Genomic DNA, 22,056 nt, shown 5'->3' on the forward strand with positions numbered 1-22,056 from the left:
TTATTTTACAGATATATTTGAGCTGTTACCATTTGAATCATGTATATAAATCAGGGTGTTTTTTTCTGATTTATCCAAGATAAAAATACGTTTGAGACACCTGAAATTGCTGCTATTCTTTTTTTTTAAAAAATATCTTGGTGTTTTATTGATTTTAAGAAGATTTATTTATGTGAAAAGCAGATACAGAGTGAAAGTGAAGGGAGAGAGAGAAAGTTTTTTTTAAGATTAATTTATTTGAAAGAGTTACACAGAGAGAGAAGGAGAGGCAGAGACAGAGAGAGAGAGAGAGAAAGTCTTCCACCTGCTGGTTCACTCCCCAGATGGCCGCAACTGCCAGAGCTGCGCTGATCCTAAGCCAGGAGCCAGGAGCTTCTTCCAGGTCTCCCACATGGGTGCAGGGGCCCAAGGTCTTGGGTCATCTTCTACTGCTTCCCTAGGCCACATCAGAAAGCTGGACAGGAAGTGGAGCAGCTGGGTCTTGAGCCGGCACCCATATGGGATGCCGGCACTGCAGGCAGTGGCTTAACTAACTACACCACAGTGCTGGCCCCTGCTATTCTATCTTGATGTATAAACAGGGAAACTTCATAAAAATTATGTTACATAAAAACAGGTTACGTAACACTTATTTGTCTGTGGAATTTTATAAAGAAGAACAAACTGCCACACTAGTTTCCTATTTTTCACACTCTTCCCGTATTTCTGTAACACAGGGGGATGAGCTTCACTAAAGTCCATGATAACAGGAGTCTGGCAAGGCATGGGGAATGGTTAGATTGTGTCATCCTGTTTCTAGGGAGAACTGAGAAATGTGGCCCAGAAGAGCAGTTTGCTGTGAATGAGGAAAAATGAAAATACAAAAGAAAACAAAAGAGCACTGGGAATATTCCTAAGTCAAAATTTAACTAGAAATAAAAGAGGCTAGCAATGAACATGAGCAGGAAGCTTCTGGTGGAGCCTGGACGGACCTGCCTGTGGGCAGCATCCTCACACCTTGCCATTTTCTTCAAACGAAGCATCACTCCTGCAAAGGGGCTGCCGCTGCTGTCCCCAGGTCTCCTCTGCCCTGTGTACTCAGCTGTGTACTCTACCAAATCACTCTCGTGCGCCTCTGGTGCCCTCCCTCATGCCCTGTGATTTTACTTTTCACTGTCTGACAGTTTCTGTTATTTCCATTTCTTCTTTGAAACTTCAAACATTCCTAATGAAATCTTGTCATCCTACTGCTTAACCTCGCTCAGTCATTTCCCATTACACTCAGAAAAAGGGAGGAAGGAAGGAGAGAAAAAGTGGAGAGAGGAGAGAGAGGAGGGAGGGAGGGAGGGAGGAAGGAAGGAAGAAAGGAAGGAAGGAGGGAGGGAGGGAGGGAGGAAGTAAGAAGGGAGGGAGGGAGGGAGGAAGGAAGGAAGGAAGGAAGGAAGGAAGGAAGAAGGGAGGGAGGGAGGGAGGGAGGGAGGGAGGGAGGAAGGAAGAGAGGGAGGGAGGGAGAGAGGAAGGAAGGAAGGAAGGAAGAAGGGAGGGAGGGAGGGAGGGAGGGAGGGAGGGAGGAAGAAAGGGAGGGAGGGAGGGAGGGAGGAAGGAGGGAAGGGAGGGAGGGAGGAAGGAAGGAAGAGAGGAAGGAAGGAGGGAGGGAGGGAGGGAGGGAGGAAGGAAGGAAGGAAGAAAGGAGGGAGGGAGGGAGGGAGGGAGGGAGGGAGGGAGGGAGGAAGGAAAAAAGGAGGGAGGGAGGGAGGGAGGGAGGGAGGGAGGAAGGGAGGAAGGAAGGAGGGAGGGAGGGAGGGAGGGAGGGAGGGAGGGAGGGAGGAAGGAAAAAAGGAGGGAGGGAGGGAGGGAGGAAGGGAGGAAGGAAGGAAGGAAGAAAGGAGGGAGGGAGGGAGGGAGGGAGGGAGGGAGGGAGGAAGGAAGGAAGGAAGAAAGGAGGGAGGGAGGGAGGGAGGAAGGAGGGAAGGGAGGGAGGGAGGGAGGGAGGGAGGAAGGAAGGAAGGAAGGAAGGAAGGAAGGAAGGAAGGAAGGAAGGAAGGGAGGGGAGAGACAGCCCTTACAGTGTCTACAAGGAGCTGTGTGGTCTGATGCCTCCCTCGCCACCTTTTTCTGCTGCTGTTTTTCCCTCTGTCACACCCTGACAGCAGTATCCACCTTCTTTCCAGTTCTTGAGTTCCTCCCTTAGGCTCTCCCAAGTACTCGCGCTGGAAGCACTCCCCACTGTGGCCTTCTTTCCACTTGGCACTTGAACTCACCACACCACCAGCTCTCACAAGGGGAGCTTTCAAGTCGGGAAAGACGTTCTCCAAATACCACTTGAAACTTTTGCATTTCAGTTTCTTCCGAAGTTCCCTTTGCTGGGTGAGGTTGCCGACGTCCAGCCCTTGCTCTATGAGGTGGTCGCCGTGGCCGTAGAAGAGCTCCTTGTACTCATCCAGCCAGACCTCGGCAACTCGCACCAAGTTCCTCTCCACGGTCTTCATCCGGTCTTTGGGGAAGGAGTACGGGTTGTCGTTTCTGAAGATGTGGCCCACACGAGAACAGGGAATGATCTCAATTTCACCACCGCACATCCACACCTGGAACGATTGCATGTTAAGCATCAATTTGCACATGATTCTCTGTAACTCCTAAGCAAGGAATAATGGCATGAAACCACCTGGTAGCTGCTTCTCCCTGCTTGAACTTCTGAAACACTCTTGTAGTAGAAAACTGAATCCAACAACATTATTTAATGCTATGTATCGCTGGGGTCCATTTTTGGACAAATGAAATGTAATTTTCCTTTCCTATCATGAAATGTATTGGATATTTTACTTCTACAGAAATGTTCCCAGCATTCCAACACCTAAAATCTATGAAATGGGTTAGTGTTTTGTTCATATCAGGGAAAGGAGTACGAATGCTCATTTGTCACTTTTTGCTGCTCTCATCCTGGGGAGACCCTTAGGGCTGTGGTGTCCTCCAGAGTACCAGTGGGCTTGTGGGTGGCCTGCCTTACAGTCCTCCTTTATATCTTGTTTGTATTCTCCAAGATGATCCAGCACTGAGTGGTTCCATTGCTTTGAATAAGTAGAGATGTGTTTCAGGGATGTTATTTTGTATGAAGTTGGAAACACACACACTTACACTGAATGGAGGACAGCCATTCCTCCATATAGGTGCAGAAGTGGTGCTGTAGCTTTTTAGGAAACTCTAATGAATTGGATAGCAATGATTCTTCAAGTCCTATCAGGAATATAAAGAAACTAATCTAAAGGTCCTAAAATTTCTGTGAAACTTCTTCTTCATTCTAGTGGCATATTTTGTTGTTGTAGTAAAGTGAAGCCATTTAAAACTGATGAGCTCTTAATTATACCGAAGACTTGAGAAACACTTGGTCATACCTTGAATGACAGCTCCATATTTTCCCCACCCCAGACATCAAGGCCAGGGTCATATGTTCCAAGTTCAAAAAAATAATTCTTGTCAATAGAAAATAATCCACCTGCCATGACAGGACACCTACAAAAACAAGAGTTTGTTCATTAATCATGCATCTCATGGGAGCTCAACATTTCTAGTTGTTCATCTGAATATTTGAGTGGGAGTTGGGAAGCATTTCAAAGACAGCTTCTGGGGCAGGGTTGAGGGGGTGGTGGGATAGAAACAGCACTGAACTGGTGAGTTCTGTGGCTCAGGCTGAAAGAAATTGATAGGGAGGTCAGTACTGTGGTGTAGTGGGTAAGGCCGAAGCCTACAGTGCCAGCATCCCGTATGGGTGCCAGTTCAAGTCCTGGACGCTCCACTTCTGATCCAGCTCTCTGCTATTGCCTGGGAAAACAGTAGAAGATGCCTAAGTCCTTGGGCCCCTGCACCTGTGTGGGAAGACCTGGAGGAAGCTCCTGGTTCCTGGCTTCAGATCGGTGCAGCTCCGGCCATTGCTGCCAATTAGGGAATGAACCAGCACATGGAAGACCTTTTTCTCTCTCTGCCTTTCTTTCTCTCTGTGTAAGTCTGACTTTCAAATGAATAAATAAATCTTTAAGAAAGAAAAAAAAAAAAAGAAAGATATTGATTGGAATGAGGGATGCATAGAGTGCAACTGACCATTTTTAAATGAGTTTTTTTTTTTTTGGGGGGGGGTGATGTTTGCTTCAATGGTTAAGATGCTGCGTTGCACATCAGAATCCCAGCTCTATTTTCAGTTCCAGTTTCCTTCCCTGGGAAGCAGCAGGTGATGCCTCAAGTACTTTAGGTTCCTGCTACCCAAGTGGGTGACCTGAACTAATTTCTAGGTTTCTGGCTTCAGCCTGGCCTAGCCTTGGCTGTTGTAAGCATTTGACAATTGAACCAACAGAAAGATCTCTCTTCTTCCTCATTCTCTCTCTCTCTTTCATTGGATCAGCGCCGTGTGCCGGCCGCAGCGCGCTGGCTGTGGCGGCCATTGGAGGGTGAACCAAAGGCAAAGGAAGACCTTTCTCTCTGTCTCTCTCTCTCACTGTCCACTCTGCCTGTCAAAAATATATATATATATATATTTTTTAAAAATGAGTTTTAGTAGCGAGGAACTAATTTATCAGGAAACCTTTATTTGCTTTGGCAATCTATTAGCTAGATTTGTAATCTTTGATGGGTTAGCTCTTTTGTGATTTCATTTCCATGCTTTTACAAAAAGACCCGTGACTACTTCCCAGACTTAACTTTCACATACTTACCTTATTATATCGGTTTCTTTAATTTTGTTCTTTGCAACGACATCTGGAGGAATTGTTTTCCAACCAAAGTTCATGGGCCACAAAAAGATGCCTCTTTGAAAGTTGTCCACTGTCATGTAACTAATCCAGAAAAGAAAACAAAGTGTTATGGGAGAGTACACATATTTTTGTAAGACCTCATCAATTTGGCTCCACTTATTCCACTTATTCCAATGCATGAAGGAAGTTCTTTATCAGAAGATTTTAAATCATCTCCTTTATATAACAGTTCAAAAAAATTTATAAGGACAGCTGGAATTAGTGACCAATAGGTTGAATTGCTTCCCTTAACATACTTATCTTTTAATATGAAGCTATTTCAAAACTTTTGTGGAAAAATGGAATTTAAAGATTTGCTGATTTGGGTACAAAAACTTTTTGAAATCCATGGATTGTGTGTTTTATAATGTGAATTTTCCATGAACTTTTTGAACACCTCTCATAATGTTCTGGCTGGTTTTGAGGAAACTACAACTTAGAAGCACACAGATGTTTCCCACAAAATAAACCTAAATTTAGAAAATAGGCATTAGGGGTTAGTTGAATATAAAGTGGAAAGAAGCAAACAATCAATGGTCATTGCAATTTATTGACATTTATGGCTAAGAATTTGCGGAGACCAAATAGGTTATTGAACTAATGGGTTCTGATTCCAAGATATCGATCATGCATTTCCATTTATTTAAATGAATAAACTATATATTTTGAACATATTAGGAATGTGCCCAGCACTTGGTGCTATTGTGATTGAAGTCTTAGCAGTATCTTACGGAATGTGGCAATCTTACCTCATGTCTTTGTCATTGATGACTTCAATTACTGGACAGGCCACTTTCTTTCTACTTAAGTAAACCCTTTCCAGAAGTGGTTCCAACCACCCAACATTGCATTCCACATGAGAATCCAAGAATGTCAGCACATCGCCTGAGGAGCCAAAAGGGAACAAACATCACCTGAAAATATGCGTGATTGTGTGTACCCACTGCATGTTTTACTGTGTTGAGGATTGCTGCAGAAAGGGGGCTCTAAAAGCAGTAGCCTTTTCTTCCTACCAAATGCATGGTCCCTGTAATTTCATTCTATAATAATATGGAAGGGATGCTGTTCCTAGACTCTTGTGTGGTAAGCATCATTTATGTTCGGAAAAGCAGGACTGCAAAGGGAATACTTAGCATTAAAAGCAGTTGCTGCAGTCCCTTCTAAGGAAGGTGGATCCCATTAACTCTGGGGATAAGGGGATGAGGGACTTTGTTTTTCAGAAGACCAGAGAGACAAAGAGACTACAATTTGGCCTTAGTGACAATGAAGAGACAAAATTGTTACACATAATAGGGGTGAAAAGAGAGTGGAGGAACCTTTAGGAATAGGAGATAGTGTTAAAGGAAAACGTCGCAGGACAGGGGTGAGAGGGATAGGGTGTTAATTGTTGAGTTTGGAAAGTTCTTGGTATTTCTTGCAAGAGGAAGAGGCCTAGAGCTAGGTTGCACAATACTGTGAGCGTATTGAAAACTACCAAACGGTCCGCTTAAAAATGATAAGGAAATAAATGTTATGCTATGTTATGTGGATTTTATCACAATTATAAGCAATTCTTTTTGGTTACTTATTTACTTGATTGGCAGAGAGACAGAGACAGAACCAAGACCCCATCCTCTGATTCGTTCTTCTAAGGTGTACAACAGCCCACCTTTGGCTGATCAGGCCAAAACCAGGAGCTGGGAACTCAATCTGAATCTCCTCTGTGAGGGGCAGAGAACAAAGCACTTGACCTGTCATCTGCTGCTTCCTGGGGGTGTGCATTAGCTGAAACCTGGCATCAGAAGCAGAGGGAGGGCTGAAATCTTGGTTCTCTGATATGAAATGTGGGTGTTCCTATCAGCACCTCCATTGCTCTGCCAAATGTATAGCCTCCCAACACGAACAAAATTACAAGTGAAAAAAAAAAAAGAAAAAGAAACTTGGAATCCACAAATGCTTACTGGGAACTCCTTTGGTTGTTGTTGTTATTTGGATGAAGTTCACACATGTTCCTTCTACCCAGTGAAATATCAGTGGCATTTACATTGTTCCAAGTAATTATGTACAAGGAGATTGATGATGATGTGTGTGTGTATGATTAACAACAAATAACAAGGGGAATTAGACCTTGGCCCAAATCTTATTTTATTTTAAGGTTTATTTACTAATTTGAAAGAGTTACAGAGAGACAGGGAGAGGCAGAGGGAGACAGAGTTCTTCCATCCGCTGGTTTACTTCCCACATGGCCAGAAACCAGGAGCTTCATCCAGGTCCCACAGTGGGTGCAGGGACCTAAGGACTTGAGTCATCTTTCACTGCTTTCCCAAGAGCATTAGCAGGGAGCTGGATCAGAAGTGGAGCAGCCAGGACTGGAAGAGGCACCCATATGGGATGCCGGCTCACTGCATCAGAGCATTGGCCCTTTATGTGCAGTTTTATGGTCACATGAAAGCTTTATCTGACAGACCTTGTGACAGTGAGTGCTCTCGCTTTCCAACTGGGTGCCCCATTAGTAGTCTGCCATTTCCAAGGGGGGATTCAGAAAATTAGTTTCCTCCAGTATGACATAGTTATTCAGTGTTTGCCAATTCTACCCTCTCCCCATGTCCCCTGGAACCAGGAGAGAAGGAGCTTTTTGTTCTGGGCTCCCCCAGCAGCTGGAATATTCTTTTTTTTAAAAAAAAGATTTATTTATTTATTTATTTGAGAGGTAGAGTTACAGACAGTGAAAGGGAGAGAGAGAGAGAGGTCTTCCTTCCGCTGGCCAGAGCTATGCTGGTCCGAAGCCAGGAGCCAGGTGCTTCTTCCTGGTCTCACAGGTGGGTGCAGGGACCCAAGGACCTGGGCCATCTTCCACTGCTTTCCCAGGCCATAGCAGAGAGCTGGATTGGAAGTGAAGCAGCCGGGACTAGAACTGGTGCCCATATGGGATTCCAGTGCCACAGGTAGAGAATTAACCTACTGCACCACAGCGCAGGCCCCTGGGGAGATTCTTACAGCTCCTCTGCTCTGTACCACCACTCAGCTCCATTTCACTGGGAAAAGTTCAACAACGAATGTGCGAGCACTCTCTCTGTTAGGCTTCTTATTGATACTATCGCAGTGAGTGATTAAGGCTTGACTATTTCTTTCCTTTTGGCTTGTGGCTTTAATTGACCACTCTAACCGTTGACTGCTCAGCTCAGCTCTTAATAAGCCCATTGTGACACTAGATATCATTGATTAAGTGCTGGCTCTCTGCTAAACTCCATTGTAGGCATTCTACATGTTTGTCTTATACAGTCCTACCAAAAATGTGCAAGATAAGCCTAATTGTTATTACCATGTAAAAGGTAAAGAAACAGATGAACAAAGAATTTAGATAATCTTTCCAAAGTCACACAGCTAGTTCACCGCAATGTGATATTAGCAAATAGGTAATTCACTCCATTGTCTATATTCTAAAAAAAAAAAAAAAAAAACAGAAAATATCAGAGCCTTTAGTATGAGAAGAAAAAGTATTAAAGAAAAAAATAGCTACCTGAATGAGAGATCACTGTTGAAATCTGTAAACTATCTCTCAAGTATTGAAATTCAGAATTGTATTAATTACTGGTCAGCAGTGGAATTTTTGCATGAGAATAAAGGGGCCACTTAGGCCAAGGTCTTGGAGGCAAGTTTGCTTCAGAAGCCTCTTCAGACAGAACCAGCAGAATACTGCACCCTCCATAGTCTCCTACTTTGGGGATAGCAGTCACATCTCCGAATCATGCTAGATGAGTCCGATTTTTAGGGGTTTATAGCTTGGCTGGTAATGAGAAGATATTGTTCCCTGCTTTGGTCTTCATTTTTGAAGGTACCTCAAATGTTCATGGAAAATTAGAATTAAAAATAGCTTTATTTTGATGTAGAAATTTTTGAAATCCCTGAAGTTTATCCATAAAGTGCATTTTCCATGAACTTTTTGAAGACTCCTTGTATGTTTCCTGCACCAATGGATAATGCTGAAGCCTAGTTCCCTGTGAGATGTTGAGAAGTGGGAGGGTGATCATGAGGGCAGAGCCCTCCGGATGGGATTGGTGTTCTTAGTAATTACTCCCTTTTGCCTTTCTGCCATGCGAGCTTCCAGCAACAAGGCACCATCTTTGAAACAGACAAGCCCTCTCCAGACGCTGAATCTGCTAGTGCTTTGGTCTGGGGATTCCTCACCTCAGAACTGTGAACAGTACGTGTATACTGCTTATAAATTACACAATGATAAGATGGTTTGTTACAGCATTGTAAATGGACTAAAACATCCTCCAAAGATGTATCCTTGTACAGCTTTCTTCCCTGTTATGGGAAGGCTCGTGGGCCATCTAGGAGTGTGGGGCATGTGGTGTGGCTTGCAGGTCCATTTCATTAGTGGGATAGTATGAGTTAAATACAGTGGTTTTCTCTTACTACTCACACTAGCACTCCATTAAAATCCAGAGTTTAAAGAGCCTTCTCTACTATACTATGCTCTATTATGTATCCCTGTGCCTATTGCAAGCCTGCAGGGTCAAATGGGCCTGGATCAATGTCCTCTGTTTCAGTGGCAGCAGGGTGGGTCCCCAAACGGCAGTGGGCCAGAGCTCCACAAAGATTTCTCATGTACTTGTTGCCAGGAAGTGACAGAAGCAGGATCTGCCCGAAGCTGTCTGGTATTTTATATTGTTTTATTTGAGGGAAGAGAAGAATCTTGCTATGCATAAATGTCCTTGTTCTACTTTCAAGCATTTTAATTAAAAATAAGATCCCAGGGTTATACTAGATAAAAAAAACATGGAGCTCTACGCAACTGAATCTTGGCAGGATTTCCAATTGGGGTGGACATTGTCTAGGGACATTGTATATGCTGTTCGTTATGCAAAGAGACAGTGAAATGAGCATAGTATTGAAGTTATACACAAGTTCCTTTAACTCCAATTGTGTTCTTCCTTAACATGTTGAATAAGTTACTTAAACTTTCTGAGCCTTACTTTATGGTTACCTTTCTAAGACCTATCTAAACCTAACCTCTTAATAGATATCTAATACTATTTACTATTTTTCAGTGAATATTTAAACTCAAGATCACAATAATTACTACAATCCTGGGATGGCAGGACTTTCTTGGTTCCTAATATTAGGTCCCAGTATTGTAGTACATATACTTTTTTTTTTTTTTTTTTTTTTTTTTTGGCCAACCAAATGTGCCAAATAGCTTTGGTCAACAAATGTGCCAAACGGCTTTGGCTCTTTGTTGAGCAGAGACCTACTTTCACACTTAGTAGACCAACTTGGATTATTTCTGTCAGCACCAATTCATGCTAGAGTGTTATGTTTAGGGTTCCTGGGAAGATGTAGGCCTGGCTTGCCATTTAATTTTACATTGTGACTTATATGTTATGCTAAGAAAGTCACCTGTTTTACCTACTACAGATAGAAGTTGTGTGAGTTTACAGAAGTCTGTCCATGATTGCTTTTCAGGAGACCTTGGAAGTAGTCAGGAAGTAAATGTCCCTTCTTGACCAGTTACTTACAGTTAGCCTGCAGAAACTTTCCAACATCATGACATTGTTAAGAACATCACTAAGTGTTGTGTTGTGAAGGAGGTAAGAATCTGATTGTTAGTGCTTGGTAGTGAATCTTTCTCACTGTATGCCTTCCTATAGCAAACTATTCTTACAGATCCTTTAGTCCTAGCCTACCTGTCATACTTTTAAAACCAACCTAGGCCTTTCAGCTTCCTCATTCACAGCAAGCAACAGATTGAACCTGATATTTCACCTGAATCAGATTCCTAGGAATAACCTAACATGCTGAAACCTGAAGGCACAGTGTACCTTGATAATCATTAAGATTACTGCTTCGCTGGTTGTTATCTTGTAGATGAATCTTTCCAGTTTCCTCAGAGGCTTATAATACCCTGGGACCAAAATGGGCCAGTTGACTTCTGTTTCTGCATGTTCTTGGATTTCAGATTAACTCTCTTCTTTGCCTGTTGCTTCCATTTTCTTTGCATCCTACAAGGTAAATCTTTATGGAACAGTAGCTGTCACAGATCTTCCAGATTCTGCACTCAGATTCCTCTCTTTAATCTCTCAGTTTAGACAAGAATTTCTGGGGAATATATCTGTCCCGTATTTTTGCTAATCTGATTTATGGGATATTTCAGGCCCTGAGTGGTTTCCTGCCTATCTCTACTTCAGAAGTTTGGGGAACAACCAGCCCAGATAGCCCTACCTCACTGCCAGTCCTTAAATTGTAACATCAGTTAAAGCCTGTAGAGGACTCTGAATTTCCTTAAGTTCTCCAAAGGGGCAGGCACTTTGGTATCTTTAGGTAAGGCTCTTACTAACCCCATCAAGACACATCTTTCTACTTCTCTCCAAACTCTCAGGCAAAGACTGATGTCCCTAGGGTGGGCCACAGACCCTGACATCCATAGAGAGACAAGAATGGAAATTGAGAACAAATATTTTGTAATGCTATATCAATTTTCCAGAGTAAGTTATGAATTTATTGTTTATTTGTTTTTTCCTTGGTATCCATGGGATATTGGTTCCAGGACACCCTACAGATAACAAAATCCATGGATGCTTAAACCCCTCATAAAATAATGGCATACTATTTTCATACCATATATGCAATTCTTCCGGTCACAAGCTAAAGCAATCCATAACTAAACCATCCCTAGATTACTTATAATACCTATGAATGCAGCATACATAGCTGTTTAGGGAATAATGACAAGGAAACACAGTTGGTATGTATTCAGAATAGATGCAATTTTTCACCTAAATATTTCCATCCACTCTTTCTTGAACCGCAAAGGTAGCCTCTGTGGATGTGGGTGTAGGACCCACTGTAATAGCCTCCTCCCTCTTTCATCTCTGTAATGCTTTTCTGTAAATACTTTCTAAATACTTTTCTGTTCTGTAAATAGTCACCAGTTAAGATTTCATAATGCATATCAGTAATACTTAGTTGTTGAACATCAGTGAAATAAAAGCTGATTTTTTTGAAAAATAAACAAAATCAATACCCCATTAGAGCAACTAATCACAAAAAGAGGGAGAAGATCTAAATCAATAAAATTGAGATGAAAAAGGAAATATAACAACACACAACAGAAATAAAAGGAATAATCAGACATTACTACAAAGAGATGTATGCCAACAAACTGGGAAACCTAGAAGAAATGGATAGATTCTTGGACACATTCAACCTACGTAAATTGAGACATGAATACATAGAAAACCTAAACAGACCCATAAACAAGACAAATTGAATCAGTAACAAAGACCCTCCAACAAAGAAAAGCACAGGACAGGTTGGGCTGAAGTCTACCAGATATTTAAATAAGAACTGACTCCAATTCTTCTCAAGCTCTCAAAAGAATTGAAAGGGAGGGGATCCTCCTAAATTCTTTCTATAAAGCCTGCATCACCTTAATTCCTAAGCCAGAAAAAGTTACAACAGAGAAAGACAACTATAGACCAATATCCCTGATGAACAGAGATGCAAAAATCATCAACAAAATATTAGCTAATTGAATCTAAGAACACAGCAAAAAGATCATTCACCCAGACCAAGTGAGATTTATCCCTGGTATGCAGGCAAGGATGGTTACACATTTGCAAATCAATAAATGTGACACATCACATTAACAAACTGAAGAACAAAAACCATGTGATTATCTCAGTAGATGCAGAGAAAGAATTTCATAAAATACAATAGTCTTTCATTATGAAAACTCAACATGAATTAAATACCTAAATCTATGACCCAATACCATCAAATTATTAGAGAACATTGAGGAAACCCTGCAAGATTATGGCACAGGCTAAGAGTTCTTGGAAAAAACCCCAGAGGCACAGGCAATCAAAGCCAAAATTGACAAATGGGATCACATCAAATTCAGAAGCTTCTGTACTGCAAAAGAAACACACAGCAAAGTTAAGAGGCAACCGACAGAATGGGAGAAATTATTTACAAACTATACAACTGATAAAGGATTAATAATCAGAATATATAAAGAAATGAAGAAACACAACAACAGAACAAGAAATCCAGTTAAGAAAGGCAAAAGATTTAAACAGACATTTTTCAAAAGAGGAAATCTAAATGGCCAGCAGAGACATGAAAAAATGCTCAAGATCACTACCATCAGGGAAATGCAAATCAAAATCACATAGAGATTTCACCTCACTCCCATTAGAATGGCTTTCATACAGAAATCAACAAACAACAAATGCTGGGAAGGATGTGGGAGAAAAGATACATTAATCCACTGTTGGTGGGAATGTAAACTGGTAAAGCCATTATGGAGGACAGTATGGAGATTCCTCAGAAATCTGAATATAGACCTGCCATATGACCAGCCACCGCACTCCTAGGAATTTACCCAAAGGAAATGAAATAAGAATATGTGAGAGTTTCTGTACTCCAAGTTTATTGCAGCTCAATTCACAATAGCTAAGACATGGAATCAACCCAAATGCCCATCAACTGAAGAATGGATAAATAAATTATGGGATATATATATACCATGGAATACTACACAACAATAAAATAAAATAAAATCTGTTCATTTGCAATAAAATGGATGAAACTTGAAAACATCATACTTAGTGAAATAAGCCAGTCCCAAAGGGACAAATACCATATGTTCCACCTGAACTGTGGTAACTAATAGAGCACCTAAAAGGCAATCTGTAGAAGTGAAATTAACACTTTGAGAAGCAACGCATTTGAACAGCCCTTGTCTTGACTATTGAGGAACATGGTTTTTTTTTTTTTTTTCATACTATTTGTTGAACTCTTTATTTAACATAGAGTTAATCATATGTGTAGAAAGTTAATTAAAAATAGATCTTAGTAAAAAATAAGAGTGGAAATAAGAGAGGGAGGAGAAAGGGGCTGGGAGTATGGATGGATGGGAGAGTATGGATGGGGAGTATGGATTGGCACAGTGGGAAGAATCACCATATTACTAAAGTTGTAATTATGAAATGTATGAAGCTTGTAATTGTAAAGCTGTATTGTTGTGCATACATTCCTAAGGACTTACTTCTAAGGGTACAATTTAAAAACTTGCCATGGGATCTCAAATCCCCATAAACCGGGTGGTAAAAAAAGCATTTTAAGTGTTAAAGTGATCATAGGGATAGGATTAAGTGTTAAAGTAATCATACAAATAGGGTTGTTTGGTAATAATAATAGATAGAATTAAAAAGGTGTGAATGCTCCAACATGGGAAGCAGAGTATACAGCAGACTCAGAAAGACAATTGCTTGAAGTAGCACTCTGACCTCAGTAGCACTCTGACTTCAGAATCAGCCCTTAAGGTGTTCTGGTCTGGCTGAAAAGCCCACAAGAGCATTTCAGGCAAGGAAAGTCAAGACACTGTGGCAAAAGTGTCCTACATGAAGGATCTCTATGGGTGAGATCCCAGTAGTAAGAAATGGTCATCAAAGAAGGATATACTTTTCTCTGAAGGGAGGAGAGAATTTCTACTTTGCTTATAGCCTTGTCTAAATACTGACTGAGTTTCTGGATTCCAAAGGCTTCCATAGCCTAGGCAGTTCATGTCAAGAGCCTCAGATGATCACTGATGTCCTACATAAGAGTATTAATTGTTAAGATAACAAGTGTCCAACTCCATTGCTTGGTTTCCTTAGGTGCTTCTTCAATTAATAATAAAACTTGTTCTCAAAGAACAAAGTATGTTATATCAAAAATTAAAAGAAAAATAATGGAATGAAGCTGGAAATCAACAACTCAAGAATCTCTAGAAAATATGCAAATAAATGGAGGCTGAACAACATACTCCTGAATGAATAGTGGGTCATAGAAGAAATCAAAGGAGAAATAAAAAACTGTTGAGGAATAGCTTTTTTTTTTAATACTGTTCATTGAACCCTTAGTTTAATCTTCTGTGTATCAAGTTAATTGAAAATAGATCTTAAAAAAAAATGAGAATAGGAGAGGGAGGAGGAAGAAGGGTAGGAGTGAGGGTAGGAGAGTGGGTACCATAGGAAGAATCACTATCACTGTGTTCCTAAAGTTGTATTTATGGAACACTTGAAGATTTTATACCTTAATAAATGGTTCCTGTGGAAATTTATTTTTCTGAATATACTTTTTGACTAAGAAATTTAGATGTCACTGCAATTCCAACTTTGGTGTGATGTATTTATTGATCACTTAAAATTTCCATTACAAAGAGAAGAAATTCATTAGCAAACCAATGAGATAAGGTCTCCAAATCTGAGGTCAAGTTAGATGGAAGTTAAACTCAAGTTAGCAGTTCCCCATCACAACATGTTTGAGTTCAAGATGATAGAAGTCTGCGATGCTGGGGCCTACAGGGTAGAATGGTGGTTGAACACCTAGAGGCAGCAAAGGGAAGCAGATGAGAGTATAGACTCTGGCAGCAGTGTGCGTGGCCACCACGGTATCTTTAGCATTAAACTAGCTGCAACAACTTAAAAAACTCATAACTTCTCTGTGTCTCTAGGATCTCATCTATAAAACAGGGAAATGCTTTTACTTACAGAGTTTTTATGAAGATTAAATGAGTTAGTAGAGAAAGCAAATAGAGTAGTATGAATGAATGTCAATTAAAAAGAGAGAAGAAAGAATGATAGAAAAATGATTTTACAGTGCTGGCTTAATTCAAGCAAGGATCATTAACGGTTAAAATTTTCATGGGATAAAAATGTTGTGAGGAAACAGGCTATACCATGGATGAAAATTAATCAAATGCAGTGTGTGAAACTTAATTAAAACAACATTTGGGGAGCAATTAGGAAATTTGAAGAGTGTATCATTGTGATATTTAGGTATGAAAACTGTGCTTATTTAAGGGAATATCCCCATTATTTAGAGATGTCTACTGCAGTACTTAGCCTACTGGGTCATGAAATCTGTAAATTCCCTTATTATGTTTGGGGGCGGGGGTATGTGTGCATATAAACAGGTGTCTACGAATTTGTGTGATGAAACACATATGGCAAAAGGTTAAAAACAGTGCAGTTAGTTAACGGATACTCTACTCCACTAGTACTAGTTCGCTGTACTACTTTCTACTTTTTCAAATTTGCTCTATGTTTGAAAAGCATTTTAAGTTAAAACAAAAATGTAACCAAAACAAAGAACGAATTGCTTGTTACCTGTTGCATTTTGTGCCCCTGCCAACCTGGCTCTTATTAAGCCGTGTCTCTCTTTGAGGCGAAGAATCCGAACCTTTGGAAACTGTGACATGTATTTATCCAAATTATCTTTTAGGTAGTCTGTATTGGAAGAAGGATAACCAAGAAAACACTTTCATTAACTGTGTCTGGATAGACTAGAAAAGTGCCATTACAATGTCAAATTCCAAAAACTATGCTATTAATATGTTCATAAATTTTATTCCTTGCACCACAATTTTATTTCCTGACGTCATTTTCTTGGAAGGGTTTTGTCTCAGCTTAATATTCCCAGCTGTTGGATTTCTCAAACTCCAAGTCCTTCTTTTTAGTGTTGCAAAATAACACAGCAGAGGGCTCACCTTTTCCGCATATTTATCAAGACACGGTAGATTTACCTTGAAATAAATGAAGCTGAGGCTTCTGTACAACTCCTTCCTCTGCCCATCTGCAAAAGTCCCTTCCAAGATCCAGGAAAGAGGTTAAGCAATGTGTGCAAAATGTAAAATTTGTAAAATAAAATAATAAAAGCTGGTGCAACCATAGCTGATTGAGATCGCTGTTGTGTCCTACTCTGATATCCTCTCCGCCACACCGTTCCTCTCTTTCTGAATGGCCAGAGCGTGATCCAGCCAAAGGGAGGTTTTCCAGTGCTTTATGAGGTGTGTTGAGTGGCTCATAGTCACTTTTTTGTACTTTAATGCAGCTACTGACAGCTGCTCCAAGTAAGAATGAATTCCAGAAAGGCTTTTGCAGCTCACTTTCCTACTAATGTCATGCTATTTTTCTTAGAGAGGACTCTGAAAAGTGTATAAGCTCAGGTCCTACAAAATCTGGCTCTGCCCCCTCATTAAAAGACTTTTATCTGCTTAGTAAATGTCTATTATGTCTGTTGATGCTTTCAGGGCCATTTAAAGTTTTCAACCAGTTTTCCTCTGGCATCTCCCTACTTTTCAAGCTCATTGTGGTTATGGTAGAATCTCTTGGGCTAAAGAAACTGCTTATATCACTTGTCATAAATGAAGGCTTAGCTCTTCCTTTAACATTGTCATCCCTTTACTATGTTCTAAAAGTTTCTGAAATGGGCTGCATTTGGGGAATCTATAATGTATCAGTCATGGCACTTGAGCCAATCTAGTAAACAAGCTTTCTGACAACTCAAACAGTGAGATCCTTTCCTGTAATAAAAATATACTTAAAGAACATGGCCAATGCTGCCTTTGAACGTAGTTAGAGCCACATCTTTCTGGTTTGGATGGGCAATTTGTCTGCCCAACACTTGACTGAACACATAATATGCCTTGCTTTTGAGGAAGAAGCTGTAGGACTTCCCTTTCTTTGCTTTCCATGAAGTTTAAACCAAACTCTAGTTATTACCAGAGGAAAGTCATCCCATTTGTAGTGGGGCAATTGCAGATTCAGTTCCACATAAAAACATTTGGGTGGTTGTACAGAACATCTTCTGGATTCTGATGTTCATAGTGTCCATTTCCAAATAGGTGTAGTTAGCCAATGACTCCTACAAGACAGGAGGGTCACAGCTCCAGGGAAGCCTGAGACAGGTAGTTTACAGAGCCCCAGGTTATTTTAAATATTCCATAAGTCTCAGGGCTGGCTCTGTGGCACCACAGGTTAAGCCTCTGCCTGTAGCGCCAGTATTCCCATATGGGCACTGGTTCGAGTCCTAGCTGCTCCTCTTCCGATCCAGCTGTCTGCTATGGCCTAGGAGAGTTGCAGAAGATGGCCCAAGTCATTGGGCCCCTGCACCCACATGGGAGTCCCAGAAGAAGCCTCCAGCTCCTGGCTTCGGATCAACTCAGCTCTGGCTGTTGTGACCACTTGGGAGTGAACCAGTGGATAGAGGACCTTTCTCTCTGTCTCTTCTCTCTGTAACTACCTCTCAAATTAATAAAATATTTAAAAAATATTCCATAAGTCTCAGGAGACTTATACCTCCATATCTCCACAGGAAATAATGATTTAGCATTTGTAAAATATTTGCACCTCCTAAAACTATACTGTAACTTTACCACCAATTTGGTATATGTTTTTAAGATTTATTTATTTGTTTGAAAGGCAGAGCTCTCTTCCTCTTTTCCTGAGCCTCTTGCCAGGAGGGGGTTGCTGCAGCCCTGCGTGTCCTTCAGGCCACCTGCCCTAGGCTTCCTGGCCTAGATGTTCCTCCACGTGGCTGGTTCCTGGTGCTCGGTATGAACCCAGATTTACCTCTCTTTCTTAAATAAAGCTCTCACTTTCCTATGCATCTTCGCACTAAATAAAAGCTTAAAATGTACCATGCTGCCTCATTTATTTATGCCGGTATTTAGAATTCTTCTCTAAATATTAGGCAAGAACCCTCTCGGGCTTATTAATATTGGGTATTTATTAATAAGCACATGGCGATATCGTATGGCACCCCAAATTTCCATAGCGTATGTGGTACCCCATATGGGACTTCTGGGGAACTTTACGGGGCCACATTTTCATAGATTTTAGGGGGTCATTTCAGATATCATGTGGCAACCATGAAAAAAAAAAACCATCCAGTCTGAGAAACACCATTTCAGACTGTTAAAATCCTGCTTCAGAGGTGAAAATGATAAATTAAAAAAATAAAAACATGATTTAATATACATTGCTCTATTAATCAGGCATGTAGCATGTGGTGGGCCATGGGGGCTGCCATCTTGGGGCAGAAATCCCACCCTTCACGACAGGAAGTAGAGTGTCCTCCATGTTTAAAGCTCCTCCTCCCTGATGCTAACATATTTCTAAGCAACCAAACCAATTCTCCAACTTGAAATTAGCAATTGAAAGCTTGTATGATAAGGCTCAGGGACAAAGAGATATGTTTTAGAATTTTTTTTTTTTTTTTTTTTTTAGCTGCTGGTACTAGTTAAAAACTTAACCTTAGGGTGTCTCTGGCCTCGGGTGATAACTGATGTCACACATAAGAGTGTTAATTGTTAAATTAACAAGAGTCACTGTGTACTAACTTCCCATGCAGGACCTCTGTTTTCAAAGAGCTACAGTATTAACGTTAATGGTAAAACTTAATCCCAAAGATTTACCTTGTTCTATTGCGTGATATTATGCATCATAAGTTCTAGTTATGTCTAAGTGTCAAACTACATTGCCTTTGTTTTTAGGTATTTATTTAAGGTTTAGTACGTGCCTCAAATGTAAAATCTTGAATACAAGTCTCTCTGTAAAATTCCTATCTCATATGTTTTACCATAGGGTCAGATATTTAAAGGCTGCTGAGGAGATTTCTGAGAATGGAAAAGTTATGTGGACTTTGGATTCCAAGATTTGGATTCCAAGCTTTTGTATATAGCTTTGAAGATGCCCTGATGCAGACTCTATACTGAAGAGGGTAGCTGCAAAAGTTGTTCCAGAGAATTAAGGGGCTTATAACTAAAGTTCTGGTATTGGGAATTGCTGATGACCGGATTCTATGGAATTTGAATTCCAAGATTTGGCTTCTAAGCTTTTGTACATAGCTTTGAAGACACCCTGATGCAGTCTCCACACTGAAAAGGGCAGCTGAAAAAGCTGTTCCAGAGAACTAAGGAGCTTCTAACCAAAGCTCCGGTATTGGGAATCGCTGATGACAGGATTCTATGGAATTTGGATTCCAAGATTTGGATTCCAAACTTTTGCATGTAGCTTTAAAGACGCCCTGATACAGACTCTGTACTGAAAAGGGTAACTACAAAAGTTGTTATGGATTCCAGGGTTTGGATTCTAAGCCTTGTGTTTGCTTAAAAGCCCCTGAAACAGAAACACTGTGCTGGACAGGGGAGCTACAAAAGGTGTTCCAAGGAATCAAGGAGTTTTTAACAAAAATTCCAACATTAGAAATTCCTGAACAAGCCATTCATAAGATGATCCTCTTCAGATCAGTTTTAGCTTAACTGAAAGGGACCTTAACAGGTGCTATTGAGGCTGACTACCTCCTTGAAATTAGGATTAAACTTCTACCTCTTAAATCTGCACAGGTGATCGGGGCCGGCGCTGTGGCTAAGCGGGTTAACATCCTGGCCTGAAGCACAAGCATCGCAGGTGGGCGTCGGTTCTAGTCCCAGCTGCTCTTCTTCTGATCCAGCTCTCTGCTATGGCCTGGGAAAGCAGTGGAAGATGGCCCAAGTCATTGGGCCCCTGCACCTGCATGGGAGACCCAGAGGAAGCTCCTGGCTCCTGGCTTCGGATCGGGGCAGCTCCAGCCTTTGAGGCCAGTTGGGGAGTGAACCATCGGATGGAAGACCTCTCTCTCTCTCTGCCTCTCCTCTCTCTGTGTAACTCTGACTTTCAAATAAATAAATAAATCTTAAAAAAAAAAAGTCTTCACAGGTGAATGCGAAAGACATGCCTGACTATTTCTATAAGCGAATCAGAAACCTTAAGTACTTCAAAGCAAAAAGGATAAGTAACACTTTTGTTTTTGTCTCCTTAATGCAAACATACTGTACCTGCCTTCCTTGATTATCTCTAAAAGCTATTATTAATGATAAAGCTACCTAATGGACTCTTGTATTATAATTCTCTATACTCAAGATAAATGGGCTTATAATTGACATAAGGGTAGCCTATCACTACCCACTATCTGGGAATCTGTAAGATAAGTTCTTTTCATGTTATGGGGCACCCCACTTATAATTGATTTTGTTCCAGTTTTACTTATACTAATTAACAACTTATATGTTTCAGAACTCGACTTCTGGGAGTAACTGACCATGCAGGGGTCACAGACATTGACAATGACTGAGACTGCTCCAGCTTGCAAAACAAATTCGTTAGATAGGATAGGCAGAGACTCCAGACCCTGGATAGGCAGGGCCTGTACTACGCCCCTCATAAGCAGGAAGCAGTTATAAAAAAGATGATTCGACGTCCATCAACTCCCCTTAGGATTCAGGTGATGGAGTCTCTGAGGGGGGAATGAAGTAGGCAGGCATACAGGTTAAAATTGATTAGGTTTGTGAGCTGGAAGACCATGCCTTTGCCATGCCCCTGTGTGACCTCATGCCCCTACCTGGCCACTCCTAAGTGCCCACTGGCCAATCAGGTTAGTTAACCACTCCTCTTTGGAAGTGGGTTAAAAGCCTGGGACACGGTGTGTCTGCTCTCTTCTTCTTTTCCCTGGCCTCTTGCTAGGAGGGGCTGACTATAGACTTGCACCTCCAGGGCATGTGGGCTTTGGGCCACCTGCCCTAGACTTCCTGGCCTAGATGCTCCTCCACGTGACTAGTTCCTGGTGCTGGGTATGAACCCAGATTTACCTCTCTCTCTTAAATAAAGCTCTCACTCTCCTATGCATCTTTCGCACTAAATAAAAGCTTAAAATGTAAAAACAAAAGCAAAGAAAGAAAGGCAGAGCTACAGAGAGGCAGAGAGAGAAAGAGGTCTTCCCATCCCCAAATGGCCACAGCGGTTGGAGCTGAGTGGATCCAAAGCCAGAAGTGAGGAGCTTCTTCCAGGCCTCCTACATGGGTGCAGGGGCCCAAGGACTTGGACCATCCTCTGCTGATTTCCCAGTCCATAGTAGAGAGCTGGATTGGAAGTGGAGTAGCCAGGACTGGAACCAGCACCCATATGAGATGCCGGCACTGCAGGTGGTGGCTTTACCTCCTACTCCACAGCATTGGCCCCCAATTTGGTATTGCTTCACACTAAACTTTGAATTTTAAGGAGAGAGCTTGTGTGATTTTCCTACCTTTGGTGCTGCAGTCATCCACCAGGAGAATTTCCTTGATGAGATGTGGAGGAGAGCGGTTGAGGACACTATGCACAGATCTCAGGAGAGTGGACCACACCTCATCCACAAAGCACATGATGACACTGGTGGTTGGGAGGTTGTTGTGAACGAGCTGTTCTGCACACCTGGGCCAGGATATAAGCAGAGCACAAGAGATGTGCTAATGAGATCCACAAGGCAGCTTCTGAAGTCTCAGAGTGTGACTGTGTGCATGCACACAGTCGCTGTTTCCTCTATCACTTTTTGATACATGTATATGTCAGTGATGATTTCATTGTGAAATCAGGTACTTTTTCTTGAGGAGAGGGAAATGCAAAACAAAAGAGCAGAAGATTAACCAGTGACAGTAGTTGTTAGAACTAGAACTTCAAGACTCCCT

At 41.3% G+C, this 22,056-nt stretch overlaps 1 protein-coding gene across 1 annotated transcript in view; it reads right to left on the reverse strand.

Moving 5' to 3' along the window:
* The window catches only part of GALNT5 (polypeptide N-acetylgalactosaminyltransferase 5), a 53,177-nt gene that overhangs the window by 10,337 nt on the left and 20,784 nt on the right, over positions 1-22,056 (reverse strand). Inside the window, exons 2-7 of the mRNA XM_002712143.6 lie at positions 21,636-21,802; positions 15,902-16,021; positions 5,510-5,645; positions 4,683-4,802; positions 3,372-3,489; positions 2,241-2,564 (exon numbers count right to left, since the gene is read on the reverse strand). Coding sequence (XP_002712189.2) covers positions 2,241-2,564; positions 3,372-3,489; positions 4,683-4,802; positions 5,510-5,645; positions 15,902-16,021; positions 21,636-21,802 — 985 coding nt within the window. The remainder of the gene's footprint in view (positions 1-2,240; positions 2,565-3,371; positions 3,490-4,682; positions 4,803-5,509; positions 5,646-15,901; positions 16,022-21,635; positions 21,803-22,056) is intronic.

Source organism: Oryctolagus cuniculus, chromosome 3 (assembly GCF_051225735.1).
Source record: "Oryctolagus cuniculus isolate XC-2025 breed Fujian yellow rabbit chromosome 3, ASM5122573v1, whole genome shotgun sequence".
NCBI lineage: Eukaryota > Metazoa > Chordata > Mammalia > Lagomorpha > Leporidae > Oryctolagus > Oryctolagus cuniculus.